The sequence below is a fragment of the Pygoscelis adeliae genome, unplaced genomic scaffold (assembly GCF_000699105.1).
Source record: "Pygoscelis adeliae isolate BGI_AS28 unplaced genomic scaffold, ASM69910v1 Scaffold72, whole genome shotgun sequence".
In the NCBI taxonomy this organism is placed as follows: domain Eukaryota; kingdom Metazoa; phylum Chordata; class Aves; order Sphenisciformes; family Spheniscidae; genus Pygoscelis; species Pygoscelis adeliae.
In genome coordinates this window covers 2,308,500-2,326,217 of record NW_008824286.1, presented here as the reverse complement: position 1 = coordinate 2,326,217, position 17,718 = coordinate 2,308,500, and the positions used below count along the sequence as shown (strand labels likewise).

Here is a 17,718-nt window from a genome sequence, read left to right as displayed (position 1 = left end):
GAGAACTTCTTTACCTTTGAAGATGTTCTCAGTTTCTCCCTTGACGGTTCTGATATATGCTCCACGAGTATAAGCACTCTTTTATATCATGAGCAAAGAGTTTTGATACATAAAGAACCTAATAACAGATACTCTTCTGCCTGTATTCTTTCACATTTTCGCTTTCCTACTTAGCCGTTAATGCACTTCTTCCTTTCACGGGGATAACTCACGCTTTTAATGACCTGAAGTTTTACTTTTAATGTTTATTCTTTTGGAATAAATTGAGGCGTCTCTGGAAGCACAACAGTACGTTCATGAGCATTCAGCTGAAACGTAACAGACATCCCATTTGTGTTCAATTTAAAACCCCGTTAATCTCTTGCTCGAATACTGTCTCCTTTCCTATGAAACAACTACCTGAGCTAGCGCTGCTGTCATTGTTTCCCCCCATCTAAAACACCTAATCTGGTGAGACTTAGGATGAGTGACTGACTGCTTTCTTGGCATTTTTTTCCTTTATGCCCCAGCTCACACCGACTGACACAGCACGTTCATCTCTATGTGCTTTACCTGCTTGACTTGGTGACCGTCATCCTTCTGCCTCACCCTTTTCTCCAAGTCTCAGTTATTTGGTAGTGGTCAAGTGGCCAAGAGCGTGGCTGATTTCAAAGATTACTCTGGACTGAAGATTATCACTCCGAGAGATTGTTTCCTTATCAAATGATTACCCTGGGTCTTGCTTTCTGATATTTTGATCCCAGTATTTTGATCTGTCTAGACCCTCCAGAAGTGCAGGATTCACAATTCACCCTTGGCTAGTACACAGACTGGTACAGTCTAATTTTTTCTTTTCTTCTTTTCTGCCGTATCTTTGTTTTTCAGGTTATGCTCTTTTCCGCATGTTTTGTTTTTACCTAGGAGCAGAATTCTCCTGATTGCCTTAAGGACATTTTCAGAGATCAACTTCTCTGCATTAACCAGTGAAGTGCTGCAAGGCACATCGAGTGCTTCCACACCTGCTACCGTCAGCATGAAGATGCTCTCATAACTGTTTGCTTTTTCATTGGAGCAAAAAGCCAATGATCCTACATCTGAATGAAATTCCTGCGGGAATCCTGAGTAGCAAGCATGCAATTACCCACTCTAAAGTTTGGCCAAATCATCTGCATTACTACAACAATTCTCAAAAGAGTAAAGTACTTCAACTTTGCTCAGAAGATGCTAACTTTCCGTGACACATTATGACACCTAAGATTGTGGTCGGGTACTAACTCAAAATAAACTCGGTGAGTAGGATCTGCCCTTTTGGCCTGCAAAAGCACTTCAGCTGCAATTACATCTCTGTTTGGGTACTGAGCAGGGCCAACCATTTGCAACTTGTTACGACTGACAATTTTGTAATACACAGCAGTGTGATTACAACCAAGGGAAAGGAGGAGAAGTTTTCCAAAAAGAAGTGCTAGAGGGAAGGAAAAAAAAAAAAAAGGGCAATAGAAATAAGGAGAAGATGTCCAAACTATTCTATTAGCTCTTATTCTGGCTACCAGGTAGGCAGTAACATGGACGTCCTGGGGTTCTCCCCCTCTCAAGCTTCAAAGCTACTGCTTCCAGCCAGTATCAGCTAGCGCTGCTTTCATAGCAGGAATCAATACATCAGTTGAAATACCCAGCTGGATAAAAGAAAGTTTTGGTGTCACCCACTGAAATTATATTAAAAGAGACAACAAAAGCAGAGCATTTAAACTCCCAACACTATATAACAACTTCAGTACCAATAAACTGAAAGGTGATACAGTGTAACTACCGCATTTCAATTTTTAATATTCAGCCACATTTGCAAACACCACAACCAAATCCACACATGTGCGTGCTGCCGGGCAATAGAAGCAGGGGTCTTGTGTTCCTAGTGCTAAGCTGCTCCAAGACACCTCATTGCAACCAAGTAATACTGCTGTCCCCATAAACGACATGAAAGGGCTGGTTTCCAAACATCCATAAGCTCTGCTCTCCAGAGAGCTCTCTAGGGATTCTGAAATCTGGGCTACTAACCAAATGCCTGACTTCCTAGAAGGCTGGGGAGCTGACTGCCTTATTAGAGCAGCTGGGGAGCTGCACGCTCTTATTAGAAATGGAGGCCAAAACTGGGCTCCTTGATAAATTTTATAGGTCTTAAATAGATAAATCCACATTATTTTATTAGAAGCTTTTTCAAGTTTTTGACAGCTCCTTTTTAAATCACTGATAAAAGCACCAGCCATAATGGTCACCACGGCACAAATGTTGTCTGCAGAGGAAGAAAATGTGCTCTTATCACCATCTACAAGGTAATCTTTTAAATGATGAGTTCTCTATTCAGTGTGGAAGCACAAGTGCGGATAATCAACATTCCAAATCACAGCCCGTTTCTGTGCGACTGAGATCTCTCCGAGCGCTGTTAGACTTCTCCTTCGCCTGCTCTTGATATCTTTTTGTGCTGCTTGCAGCACAATTCGAGGATGGACTGGGGAAGCGCTTGTCCACAAATCTAGCCACGTATTTAGACCAGACTCAAATTTTGGATGTAGGATGTGCATGAATGTGGATGGGAAAAGCTGAGTCAAAGCTTTCCATAAAGCATTCAACATCTGGTCAGTGCACTTTGGTATCCTGACACAGTGCTTACCAACACGGTGAAATCTTCACTGTACCCCTGACAATGGTAGGGTATGAAAAGGAACATAATTTCTTTGCAACCTTACAGTGAAGCCCTCACCTGACTTACTAAAGCTTAAAAGAAACAATGCTTCTGCAACTTAGTACTCCCTCTGGACCAATTTTGGTCCTAAATTTTCTTAAACGTATCGTATAAGGATTTAATATATTTTCATTTAATTTTAATATTTAACACATAACTATATAATAATATAATATATATAAATATAATTATATTATTTCCAATAACATTTTCTCCTGGGGAACAAAAATAAGTGGCAATTAGTGCAGCTTGATCTTGCAGCGCATTTTTTAGCAGACTATTGTGAGCAGGTTTTGTAGTTCACCCTACCGAGAACAGGAACTTCTCATTTGTAGCTCAAAGGAACACATTACTTTCAGAATAACTGTTTGACAGGCTACAGGAAATAAGACAGTACCAAAGGGTAGTGGTTTCCTTATTAATGGTTATCTTACTTCAAAGAATGAAGGACAAAAAGGGGCAAATGAAGTAAGGATGGAAGAAACTTGCATCTTCCAACAGCTGTGTCATCTCAGACTGAAGGCATGTGGGACGTAGCGGCCGACATGGAGCCAGACATCGAATTTCAATTGTTCCACTTCTATTCTATGGAATTAACAGATTCAGCCCTTCTGAAAAGGCTATCCAAAACCATGAAAATCAAAGCCAAATACTATCTGACCAATCCACAAGAGTTAATGCTGCACAGAATTGGGTGCATATGAACGGGGTCAAAGGTACAATAATTAAAGGGGCCAACAACCAATTCAGCTTCTTTTCTCTTATTTACAACGCAAACATTTTTAAAAAGCATGCTCTTAAGGCCATGGGAGCATTGCCAGCTTACCGGTTCACACCCTCGGCAAGCATCACACAGAAGCCCCAGATACCGAGTGCCGATTTCCTACTGCAGAGCTCTGCAGCAAACTACAGAAATCAGATATAACTTCAGTCGTCAAACACCAGGCCTGCCCACTGGAAACGTTCACTGGAAATACACCCTCAGACCAGTTTTCCTGGACGTTATTTAAACGTGGCAGTCCTGATACCAGCTAGCCTTTTTTTTTTTTTTTAAGAGCCCATTTTTTAAGTTAACAGTTAAGTCACAGAATCCAGGCTACAGATACTTAACAGTAGCTTTTTTATCATCTGGTTTTCCATTTAACTGATGATCCCATTACATTTGGTTGAGCCAATGTAAATATATTTGTATATATCCATGAAGGTTTATTGCCTTTATTCTGACAGCATGGAGCCATCTCCCAGCATACTGGAATGGGAGAGGGTTTGATGTGTTGCCTGACACCCACATTTAGAATTCAGATTAGCTATTGAATGTGCATATGCTTGTTTTATGGCCAAGTTGATTTCAGTGATGCAAACTGAGACAGAAGAGTAGCATCAACATCTTTATTTTCTCTTTCTTAATGGTCTCTAAATAAAAGCCTGAATTCTGCCACAGAAACAGTAAGAAATAAAATAATGGGAAATTTGAGGATATATAATTGGGATGGAAGCTAGAAATATCCTATAGAAATCTATCAGTACCCTCTATAGAGCTTACTCTAAAAAATTGTGAAATTAAACAGTAAATGAGATCCTTCTTACAGTATGCCTCCAGCCCTCCCATGAACTTGCATAGAAGGGATTTTGTAAAAAATTTAACCAAGCCCCACTAAACTCTAAAAAAAGATTTATATAACATAAATTCTAATAAAATTTGCAAGAACTAAATGGGTAACTGCCATAAAGCCTGATGCTGAGACTCACTGTTCTAGGCATACACTGCACGTACAGCACCGCTTTCCTTTGGCTATAAAGGTGAATATTTCCTCACCAGGCTCCTCCTGCAATCCTGTAATCAAATGTTCAGGCATTCAGAATCGACTCCGCAGACAGTTTCCAAGTTCATAAAGTTTTCTGGGTTCAAACAGGTGGCAATATATTCCTGAGAACTGAGTTACCTACTTCACGTGTTCTAAAATGTCATCCTTAATATCTTCAACAGCACCTTTAATCAGAAGCTCTGGAACTAATCTACAAAACATAATGAACTGAGTTTCACAGCCATCTAGGATGTACGTACAGGACCCAGTGCACTGTTCTGCAATTTTCTGTCTATTTAAGAACTGATCTGAAACGCATTAAAATCAATTAAAGACTGCTACCATTCCCATTATGCTTTGGAACAGCTCCATGCAGAATACAATATGCTAAAGTTAAGGTTAGCTTTCAATAAACAATTTTATAGAGAAAATAGGAAAAAAAAGAGATCGTTCTGTGATGTCATCTTCTGGAATATGCTTGGCTATTTCAAAGATTCAAAACCTAGCCCATTATGAATATTGGGCTGCACTGTCATCAATCAGCTTGTTCGCATCTGCAAAGCATTCACAAAAATAAAGCCTATAATAGTGATGCTACTCGAGGAAATAGTCTCTCATATTGCAAAGTTATTCACACCAGATCCTTCATTTTGAAGTTATTTTTGTGTGTTCTTTTAACATTCATTTAAATTAAACAACTCTTCTACTACATTCACTGAAGTTGAAGAATGCCAACAAAATACCCAAATTAAGCCGAATTTGTAAAAATGGCATCGAAAGAAGAGATGGTAATTATTGACATTGCTGTGAAAAAAACCTGCTGAGGTAGAGCCAATAATAATGTCATCCATTTAATCAAGAAGGCTGATAAGAGAGTCTCTTCACATTTTCTTCTGCTCTCATATTCAGTTCAGTAGTCTAGATTTACTACTAAGGCATGTTGTTCCCTGAAATTCATGAAACAAAGGGTAGCGATTTCACACTTGGATAATACTTCTTGGAGTCAGAGTTTTCACATGGGCATTCTTTTATCGCTAAAATTTCAAGCTTTGTTAAGTTTCTATAGTGACTGAAATGGGCTCTAGCAAAAGTAAGAAAGTTTAAAGACTGCATGCTCCCTGTATAGGAAAGAGATATGGTCCCATATTCTCCCCAGTCAGTATCGGTAACTGTGAAGAGCTACCTGTGGGACAGGCAGCGGTATCTATTTAAGGAATTGTGCACTGTGTCAAGCTTAAAAAAACGTTGAAACCCAAACAAAATATTTGTATTTGTATTTCTGTTTGTAGAAAAGCATCCTGCCAGCATCACTATATCAAACACTATCGTTGGCCAGTATACTTTGAAATTTCTTTGCAGTCATACTGCAGCATCACATAAAATTCCCACAACTGACTAAAAAATGAAAAATCTATTAGAAAGTAGCGGGTTTGTTTTGGTTTTGGTTTTTCTTTGTTGGTGATGGTTGTTGGGTTTTTTTTGTTTTTTTTTTTTGATAACATAACATCAAATGTAATGTCACTTGGCCTCAGACCCTAGGTGGGTAGACTTTTATCCTGACAGACCTCTGAGGTACAATACATAATTACCCCACCATTGCAGATGTATAAACAGAGGCACGGAGAAAGTGCAATGGGTGACTTGCCCGGTATCACACAGTACCAGCTGTATGTAAACAAATCCCCACATTCTTGTCCAATATTCCTACTTCCACCCACCAGCCAGTATGTCCTCTCTAATGGAGTTTGGCGTTTCCAGCCTGAACACATGCTAATCCTACAAAGTCTTTCAAAAAGGCAAAAGAAAAAAGAAAAAATGCTGCTTCTGGGCATCACTCGAGATGTGACCTGCAGAGATGAAGGAGGAGCAGACAGCGCTGGGAAAGAGAGGTGTTCTGGAGACCGCCTCTTTCTTAAAACTGCACCACACAAAAGACACCACAGATGGTCAAACTTCCACCAACGCCGGTAACAATGTCGTGCCAATAAGCGGGTATAACAATGGTTTAAATAAACAGCTGTGTGCACGTGTGCGCATCAAAATACTTGTGTGTGCGCACATACATGTCTATCTATACATAAATACATATATTAAAATCAGTGCTTCCAACCTCATAATGTTCCACTCACCATTACTCTTCTATGAGTGACTAATGACCACGTCTTTCCAAGGAAGGACAGCTATTGAAAGAAATCTAAAAATGCAAATACACCCATATAGTTCTGAGCAAGCCTAATGGTCGCCGCAGCGTCTGCGCACAGCAAACAGAAACGTCGCAACATGCACAAAACGTAAGTAGTTGTCAAAAAGACAACTGTATTGGCAGTCAGTATTTACTGACCAAAAAGAAGGATTTGTGTGCTTAAATGCCCATTTTTCCCAGCTGTATCATTCGGTGTAATAAAAGATGCTATCCATACTCAGAAACTTACCTCCTTTCCATCCCCAGACCGCCAGAACACTGCTACTGCATCTTTTTACCTGTATTATATATGCATCATTCTTTTAAATGCTTTACATTCTCTCAGTTTAATCTTCTTGGAAATAACAATTTAAAAAAAGAAAGAAAAAAAAAATCACGAACCAGAGGGCATTTCAAAGCTCTGTGTTCCATTATCTCAACCATCTCCATAAGCCTGACCTGGCTTGCAACACAGATTAGACGTAATAGCTGCTGCTCCCCAGTGGAACGGGCCCAGTCCCTGTCTCTCCAGCTCAATGTTATTTTGTGCTGGCAGATTAAAGATAATGAGCGCAGACAGATACGGCTTTTGCTGCAACAGGAGCTAATGTTAGTGGCTTTGGAGGTGTTTTTTCCCTCCTGAGCCACCTGCCATCTGTTTGATCTACAAAAAAAAAAACCAGGCCCTTTTTTGTTAATGTCGCTTAGCATTAAACAGGCATCGCTGACTGAGGTCTCGTCGTCATCCTCAGCGATCGCTGGTTCAAGACCAGAAGGAAGTTTCAAGGACAAGAAGAGCCAAAGTGGATCTTGAGCAAGCTGCAGGATGGAGAGACTATGACACACCCTTACGGGGACTGTCCAATACTTTCTGCCGTGTCCTTCATAATAGCAGTGGCTCGGACAAGGGGATGGGTATATTTGAACATATTCTCAGTCAGAATTAATTTGCTTTCTCTCCCTTTTCCACAACCATAGCTACCGGACTGTGGAAGGAAAAGCCACACATAAGGATCTGATGTCTTTTTTAAGAGAGAACACTAGAAAAATATTTTTTGCTGGTTTTGTGTGTGTTTTGTTTTTTCAAAACTAAAAGGCTAAGAAAAACAAAAGACAAATAGGGGGAATCTGCTCTGTTTCTAACCTCAGGAGAAACTTCATTACTAGACAAGGCCCGTATGGCCAGATAACAGTCTACCCCCAGTTATATCATCAGTGTACAATAGAAAAGATGAGCTCTCCTGGGTAAGGATAATATAGATTTTCAGCACCTGAAGTATCAGCCAGATTCTTTCCACCTTTTCTGGACACTTTGTGCTTTTCAGAAAGTGCCAAGTGATCATGCGTCTGACACCAGGGAGAGGTCTTAAGTGGTACCTTCGCTACAGTATCTCCTGCCCCGGAACAAAGGAAAATTGAGGCTGAAGAAAGGGAAGAAGGAAAGTCCCAAGGACAAGGACTTCGCAGCCGGTCTGTCATCACCTGTAAACACCTCTTACCTCGACCATAGCGGGAACAGGGCAGATTTAAACATCGGGGGGTTGTATCTGATAATCGTGTACTTCACCAACTCCCTTCAAAGCGAAGCATATTTTTGATGCAAGAGAAAACATGAAATATAGGGTGTACCCTTTGGCAGAAAAAAAAAAATCAACCTGCATCAACATCAGCTCCTGCAGTTACTCAGGGATCTGTCAAGGTGGGCACTGAGGGAAGGCAGCATTGCCTCCTCTTCTGTTTTGCTGTTTGACCTTTCCACCAAAAATACTGTGAGCTCTGCCCCTCTCCTGCCTTCCTCTTTGGCACCATGACTACTTTTAATTAAACCAGTCCTATTTCCCCTTCCTTTTGCACAGTAAGCAAATCCCTCACCATCTCCTAGCTCTGCCTTTTGCTTTGGAAAAGTGCTGTGCAAGGAGAACTGAAATTATAGAGAGGCAGAATAGCATCATGGCTGCAGAGGTTTATTCTTCTGAATTGTCTGGCTGCATTTATGATAATCCCTTCATTCCATCTGCAGCCCACGCACTGGTGCAGCAACCCCCTTTTCTAGTTCCCAGAAATTATGCATTCATTATGGAGGAAATTAACACCTCAAAGCAAACTATAATTAGGAATTCTTCAATTCGGTTTATGCTTTTTCAATTAGGCCCTCTATAATTTTAATCACGGGAGCATTAACATGTTTCCGGAATTTATATACCTGTAGTATAATTAAGTCCTGAAATGCCTTAGTCTGCAACAGCAAAGCAGAGCTTACTCATCTTCCCTTTTATCGCGTTTTTGTGTTATTATAGACGCATTGAGGGGCACCTGCTAGCGTAAATATTGCCTGCCACATGCCACAGAGAAGAGCCCACTTGCCCCCTGAACCCATCATCCTCACTCCTGGTAGAGATGCTGCTGGCTGAATAAAGCTTGTGCGCTGCTTCTGAGGGGTGGACATTTGCCAGGGCCTTGTGCCCAGACTCACCCCATCTCATTTTAAGTACCTTAAGGAGCTGCTTCAATTAGGTAAATTATCCTCTGTGGTCCGCAAAAAGAGCCAAGCTCCTTCCTGTGGGCTGCTCCGACCCTGAGTATCTGTGGTCAGGCTCAGTTCATCCCATTCAAGGGTCTGACCCAAGGGCTCTCACAGACAAAAGGAGGCTTGGCAGTATGCCTCGAGAAATTCAGAGTTTCTAATTTTTAAAATCTTTTACGCTGTTTGCTGTTATCCTTTTATTCTGTGATAACAAGGAAGGGACGTATTGGCTCTGGGAGCTGCGAAGCAAAGAAATGTCTTGGAAAAAGAAACCTTCCAACTGGCAACCATGGGTATTTTCTCCTGTTCCCTCATCTTACCGGTTGACAGCTTGATGTAAGAAAATGGCCATCAATTTGTGATTCTCAGCTTAAAGTTCAGACTTCATTAACCTTTTGATTGCTGGAGTTTAGTCTGACAGTTTACGTGGACAGCATAAAAGATTTATGCAAAAGCATTCGCTCCCCCACTCTCAGTATCCTCAGGCCTTCATAAAACTAAAAAGTGTTAGTAACAGCTTCGCTGTAGAACTAATAAAATGCTGGCTGACACAAAAGAATTGGCTCTATGTGTAATTTGATTGTTAAAGTATTATCATTAAAATATATGCAAATTTTATGGCTTTCCTATCCCATTTCTGTCTACTGCCAAAGCTTTCTGTGGAACAGTTAGTAAGACACAACAGGTCATCCAGGCTCAGAGAACGGCTATGTTTCTGACGGCTGATAAATGGGCAAAGGTAGTTTTATGACCTTTTAAGGGACAGTATTCTCAGATGAACAGCATGCTGATCCAGTAAGAAAATGCATTTCCTGTACCAGATGAGACAATTGACCCCAAATGCTCCTTATCCTCACTTTTTAGGGCCAACATCTGTCTCTTCAGGGGGAACTGAAAAAACATTGAAACACCCATTCAACTAATAATGCCATGCTACATAAAAGACTAAATATTCCTTCCTCATACTTATGGTTGTCTTGCATCCTGATGCATCCCTGTATCTCCATTATGCTCCTCTCCTGATACAGCAGGCAAAGCACTTCTAAGATCCGGAATAACTTCAAGTACCACTGAAGTCATCGTGTGTGATCTAAACCCACCATTCAATGACTCCAGCTGAAATCGAAGTGTGTGCTCAGGCTTGCAGTGCTCTGGTCGGCTCACCAGGGTTTGGACACACTGATGAGGTCAAGCCTGCAAATGCTTACTATGCAACTCTATTCTGTTCCTTTTTGGTATAATAAACATCATGCTGATCCACGCAGCTGCCATTATTCCACGCCTTTCACCCAAATTCTGATTTTCATTCTCTCTCTCACATTGACACATAGTTAAAGAAAAAGCAGATCTGGTTTATCTTTAAGAGGAAACAAACTCGCTCATTTACCTTCAAACTCTTGCCTAAACTAAAGGCAGAATGCCATGCAGGAGAAACCCAGCTTGAATGATTTCAGAACAATATCCCTGAGGTATATTATAGGAGATGTTAATTAATACAGATAATGAGGCTTATAATATCAGAAGCCTAGATTGATAATCTCATTCCTCATTAGATACTACAAAATTAAAAGATCTAACGTGATGACTGTTTGCCCTGTATTCAATCAACCAAGTCATGTGATGCATACATTTGAATATGAGCTTAGAAAAAGCAGGCCAGGCGTTTTATTTTCCAGGTATTTATAACATGCCTATCAATGCAACTGAACTTTCAGAATTACCAAGGGCATGATAATTTGTTATGCTCCCCATAGCTTTCAACATTAGAACCTTTTGTATTGTTTCGCTGATCCTTGACTCCATCCTTTATTTTCAAGCACAAGGTACGCTGCGTGGGAGTTCTAAGAACAAGAAATTGCCACCCTTTCTTGGTATTAATAAATTAATTATTAACATAAATGCCTGAGGCAAGCTCATGTGATGCCACTAAGAAGTTGCAAAGCAGCGAACTGAACAGCATTGCTCCCTATATAGCTATGGAGATCTATACACCAAAGCCACCACCTGTAAAACAAACAAAAACCCCAGCAAATTTTGCAAGTTTATAGCTTCTTGTCTCATTCCTCCTCCACCACAGAATCAAGGTCACTAGGCTTGCAAACCACTCCTTCAGAAGGATGGAAAGAACTACTGTGCATTAAAAACAAAATCAAAGTCAGCATGCTAGTGAGAGGGATATAGGAAAGGTAAACTCAGGATGAACAGATGATGCCTGAAATCACAAGAAAAGAAAGAATTATCTGGAGATTAAAGTTATAGCCTATGGCTCCAGAGATTCTTAGTTTCTACTTTGTTGCAAACAGAAATGGAAGGCAAGTTTTATCTAGACGTAGTCTCAGTTCTCCAACATAAAATGGAAGCAATACCGCTCCCCTTCGTCACAGGAAATTTTCATTTGTTACTATCTGTAGGAATACGTAAGTACACAGATACATCACACGGGATTGTTTGTTTGGAGAACAGCTTGAGCATAAAACCAGAAAAAAACCACTGTTCTTAGGTGTCCTGTTAAATAACACTACAACCGTTTTCTCTTAATTTGTTCAGCATCACGTAGACCAAAAATATTTCCTTTATTTCATGCTTGGAAACCAAGAATCAGATGACAATACTCAAGAGTAACATGGGGCTTGGTCCACATAAATTAATTTCTCCTACTGGCTGGCTGTTGATATGAAAATATTTGTTTCGCCTTTGCTCAGTACTTCTAAATATATTTAAAATATTTAAACTGCTGTTCTCCTATTTAGGTTTACTTATTTCCTTTAAGACATACATTAATAAACTAACCCATCCTTCCTCACCATCAAAGTGATTACAAGTATCCGACCATTGCACACATACACAATAAATGACTCTTACCTATTTCTCCAGGACTACTTACACATGCTTCTTACACTTCACATATATATATTTTATATATATATATTCTCCCCCACAAATATATATATATATGTGCGTAAAGGCAAGTGCAAAGATTGAATACCTTTGTTCTAATAATACTGTTCTTTAGCACAGTACAGGCGTCAAGTGCCTAAAGACCATGCTGTACCTGCGTGCTGGCAGACACACAAAAGAACATCACACATTATTTACTGATACACCTCAGAGAACTGCAGGAAGATAGGGAGATTAAATCAATCTTTTTCCAACAAAGAAGATCTCCATAGTCTGAAACCCCCCAAAATAATTGCAGACTCCTCTCTAACGTCCTTCTACAGTGTCCTACAGCTCCAATATGCAGAGCAGCGTATCGACAAGGCAATCACACCTAAGGGGAGCATTTATTTAAACTCTGAAATCCTCAAAACTAATACATGCTCTGGAAATTTGATTTTCTCCATAACAGTAGTATACGTAGATTGATAGCACCAACCGCATGTTAATAAACCAGATGGACTTTCAAATATCCAACACACAAAAACCAGCCCAGTGGACATGTCATGTAGATAAAATCCCTCACAGTGGTATTTTCAAGCAGTGAATGGGATATAAATTCTCAAATAGAGATCTGAAGATGTCATATGTGAATAATCTATGAAGGACTGACTCAGCCCTCCTGACAATAATAGATTTAAAGGCAGAATTATCCTCAAAATCACATTGGAGATTTTCAGGAAAGAGTTGAGGAGTAAAGATTGGGAACACTTGCATTCTTCTTTCCTCTTCTGAATCTATTATAGATGGATGTCAGTCTTCAGCAAATCAATCACAGCACCATTCGCGGGCTTTAGATTGATACAAGAACACCTAAAAGTTATTTTTAAAGGGTAACATGGAGTCAAGCTCTGCAGGTTATACCATGGAAAATAAAGGCAAAAATGAAATGCCTATGCCACAAGAGACAATATTTATGCTTGCTGAGGCTTCATCTTTCTTTTGGCAATAGGACAAAACAGATGAAAGAATATCTAAGTTTATATTATTCCTATTAGTTCATATGAAAGCATCTTAGAATCATAGAATCGTTTAGGCTGGAAAAGATCTTTAAGGTCTTCACTGTTATCTATAGATTGTTAACAATGCCAACTTCATAATCATTAGTTTTATAAGCAACCTCATTCAAGTTATCACAAGCACTGGGGAACATCATAAATGTCTTAATGTTGAAAGCGGCTTTGGATCTGGTGTACCTGCATTTCAGATGAATGGAAATACAATGAACCTTATTTGAAATATTGTACAATATTACTCTAAAAATGATCTTGCAGACCATACTCCACCTGTATGCTGCTCAGACTACAGCAAAATGAAATAGCACAAGAGAAAGTAACATAACTATCATATATAGATACTAGTTTCCAATCACACCCCAACACGTACTCCAACTCACCATCCCCAACATACAAGAGGAAATATTAAGAATAATTACTGTATAGTCAGGTTTTTTTCATCTTCACAGTTTGGGAGAACTATAATAAAAACCCAGGGCACCGCACAGCAGAAACTGGCTGCCTGGGGAACTGTCAGGTTGATGAGATGAGGGATTGACCTATTCCTGCATAGTGAAAGATCTGAATATCAGAGGTTTTATGAGAAGGTGTGAGGAAAATCTATTTCAGACTACTTTCAAGTACCTTTTCAGAAGCATCTCAGGCAAGCTGGGATATGAAAGGTCAGTGTGCAAAAGGGAAAGGATCTAGGAAAGCATGGTCATGCCTACAAGGGAGGCCAGGAGAACAGGCATCCTACCAGCATGCTGCATCATGCGGGATCCCCTCCAGCTACCTCTGCGCCGCTGCGCTGCTGCACACGCAGATTTCTCACAGTCAGTTGTCTCAAATCTGTATTTTCACTAATGCCTTGGGTAACCGAACAGAGGATGGCATCAGACTAAGAGGGCCTGTCCTTTAAGTTTGTATCAGAATTTTAAGGCATTTTGAAAATCAATTTTATCATATTTAACAGAGATGAATGCAAAATATTATACTCGTGAAGGAGAAATAAAACACACACAACCAAAAGATAGAACAAGTAACCAGACAACAACAAAGAGGATATATTGGATCTCAGCTTGAACACGAAGAAAACACTGAGGGGGGGAAAAACACCTCATTCTTGTGTGTTAAGAGTGTCACAAGCAGTTCACAGTATGCTATTCTTCTGATCTGCTGGGTGCTGTTGAGGCCTCCGAGGGAGTGCTACCTGCTTTTGGACATGGTATTTCAAGAGAATTTACACAAATTGGAGAGTGCAGAACAGACTGAAAGAAAAGGGAAGAGGTTGGGAAAATCTACGGTTGAAATAATTGGATTTGTTGAGGCTAGACTAGGAACAGTCTATCTGGTTATACAGAGAAAGGTATTCACACATTCTGAGGCTGTCACAGTTAATAAAAAGCTAAAATTCTCCCCAAGACCCCCCCTCCCCCCAACCCATTCTGGTTTTCACACACATGTCTGTAAGTCAATGAAATGGGCTCATAATAGGAAGTAATCTTATCACTTAGATGTGCCATGTAAATATTGCACTCTGCAAATGTGTGTATAATAGACAACAATGCAATTAAAGACACCAGACTGAAAATTTATAAAAATCTCTACTGATTCTTTTTATAACAGACACATTTGCTGGAAAAGACATTATTCACTGAATGCGGTTAAAGTATAGTAAATTGACTCCGAGAAAAATCACAAGACTTTTCAATAAAAAGACAAAATAGCAACACTCTCAAGACAGCAGGTGGTAAAACGAGATACAGGAATGTTCCCCCATATAAAAAAAACTAGAGCTGTGTGATTTTACTGCTCTTTTCCAGCAGAAAAACATCCCTAAAGGACTCAGAAAATAGGCTCCTAAACGCGTTCATATGGAGTAGCAGAGACTGAAAGGGAAACTTCAAAATACGTTACTCAGAAAAACTAGAAAAGGGATGGTGCTAAGTCTTAAAGAGCGAATTTTTTGCTTGAGAGTATCAATGCAATTTGGGGGAAAGCTGTGACATAGGGTGGACCACCAACTGATACAGGATATTTCATTAAATCAAGTAGTATACATCTGGGCAATTTGCTCCTGAATACTTACTAGGACATCCTTCAACTGCACTAAGAACCAGTCAGTGGGGCGTAGTAACCCAAGTCACTTTGAAAGAAGGGACTATGGGTTTTTAAAATATCACCTGTAGGAAAAATTCCAAAAGTCTCTTGTGAAAACTGGAGGTAGAAGCCTGAAGAGCCTACAGCGAGGTAATGGCTGTTGGATACCTCTGCAAAGCAGTATCCACTATTTTTATCACAAGCGATTCTAATTCCTGCTCTCAGCTGAGGGGACCGGCAGGATGAATGACCAACTGGCACTTCTGCCAGCGACAGATCAGGCAGTGCCGGCTCAGAAGGGAAGTTTTTTTGTCTGGGCTGGTGCCTTTCACCACGTACAAATTCACCTAGATGGAAGAAAGCAATGAAGTACACACCTCTGTAAGTCGTGCTTCCACAGTCAGGGAGCAATCTGCAGTCGAGCGTCCCATTGCAGCATCTCATCGTTAAGAATGGGACCCAGCTCAGGGACAGCCAGAAACGTTTTCTACAAGGTCCTTGCTCTATTCCACGAGTGCCTGAGCAGCTCCCTGCCCCTAAATCCTCTACTCTGCCAGTGGAAATTGCGCTTGCCTACAACTGGCAAAGCCTCACTAAACCAGAGTTCATCTTTTCTGAACTAGATCACTACTTCACTCCACAACCAGCCCAGGAGCAATAGCTGGATTATAACATCAAGATGTGAGGAATGTGGTTAGATCCAGAATCTGAACAAATGCATCTGCAAGCATTAAAGATAGTTCAGACATTCATACGATAGTTACAAAAAGGCTTTGTCCATCACGGAAGAGAGGGCAGGAGACGGAGGCCTGAAGCCTCCTCCACCTTTGCATGGCGATGCTCAATTCACAGCGTCACCGGACACAGCTGCACGTACGGTTGTACTCCAGTGCTGCAAAGGCATCTGAAGTGACGCTGAAAGGGTAATAACCCCATGCAATGCTATCAGTAATCCTTCCTGGAGGTTAACAGCGGGAGGCAAGCAGGTTGAGGCGTTTATGAAAGGAGACTGTGAAAGGCGGAATCAACAGCAGAGTTGGCCTTTTAGTCAGCGTTCGCTTTCAGCAGCTACATTATCAGTCGAGAATGAGAGAGGCGTGAGTGAAGCCTGGGGAGGAAGGAGAAGGGAGAACTGTGAAAAGAGAAGACAAAACACCTACCTGACAGGTGCTCCCCGGGACTGAGCGGGCTTCAGCATAACGGTGATGGTAGTGTCAGTCTCATTCAGGGGGGAGTCCGTATCGTATTCTGGCATCGACGGTGCTGCAGCAGAACAAAGACCAACACCTTAGTAATACACCAGTTACTGCTTTTGGTAGTGATGGCAACGTAATATTAAGATTTCTTGGAGACTGCTTAACATTTGTCAAACGAAACATCAAAATACTTCCCAAAGTTATGACCAAAATTGTCAAAACTGCTTAAATATTTGTACGCTCTTCTCCTATTAAAATTAAACAGGAATCGGACACCGAAATCTTCAAGGTGGCTTTGAAAATCCTGTCTTGAATTTTTAAGACTTAGTAATCCTTTCAGATGGGGTCATTCCTTCAATTTTAAAGGTGAAGAAAGAAAACTGCATGGACATTACATAAAAGACCACTTAGGATGAGTGAATCAGTGGCAGAGCTAAAAATAGCACCCAGGAAACCTGGCTCTTGTTCACTATTCTGGTCATTGGATCAGACCTCCCACATCTTAGAGTTTTCAATACATACACTTAAGTTGTGCCTCCTTGATTAGCTGGACGGTGTGTTATGAAGCACAAAAGATGAAAAGAGAGGAGCACAAATTAGCCAGGTTATTTCAGTGCTCAAACCCATGACATTTTACCCCCGCGCTTTAGTGATGTTGAATCAACAGGCAGCTGCACGGCTTCCAATGGCGTGCTCAGGCACTACCCAGCCATGGTATCCCCATCGCTTCGCTGACGTGTGCCCCAAAGCAATATAGAAAACCACTGAATATTCACACTTAGCCAAAGTCTAGTTTCTACTTCTGCTTTCTTATCTTCTATTAGGATCACTTCATGAAAGTAGGATAGCTTTCCTTAGGAAATGTATTTTACTTATTACGTTACTTCTTCCTTCCCCAATAGCAGACATTGTTTGGGACAATTTTCACTGTGGAAGAACTGAAGAGATCACGAGATCAGAGCAGCATCAAATTTATTCCAAGCATGCAAGTTTTGTTGAAATATCTTTCAAGTATAAAGCAAACAGAAGAATTCACACAAATAGTTCATTTGTAACTCACAAGGGCAAGCTGCATTGCAGGGGATCCCACATTTAATCCTCTCACAGTGATTTCCACTGTAATCCTGTTTACAATCAGGATTTTTATCTAAATGCCTGAAAACTGTCAAGAATGGTGGTTGCTATTATCAACTCAGCTACTGACTTCCCTGTCAATAAGCTGGCAATGAGTTCAGAATGAATGCCAATTCCTTAACAAGG

General features: G+C 40.5%; 1 protein-coding gene across 1 annotated transcript in view; it reads right to left on the bottom strand.

Moving 5' to 3' along the window:
* The window catches only part of PTPRT (protein tyrosine phosphatase, receptor type, T), a 342,215-nt gene that overhangs the window by 101,224 nt on the left and 223,273 nt on the right, over positions 1-17,718 (bottom strand). The window contains exon 10 of the mRNA XM_009318657.1: positions 16,423-16,525. Within this exon, the coding sequence (XP_009316932.1) occupies positions 16,423-16,525 (103 nt within the window). The remainder of the gene's footprint in view (positions 1-16,422; positions 16,526-17,718) is intronic.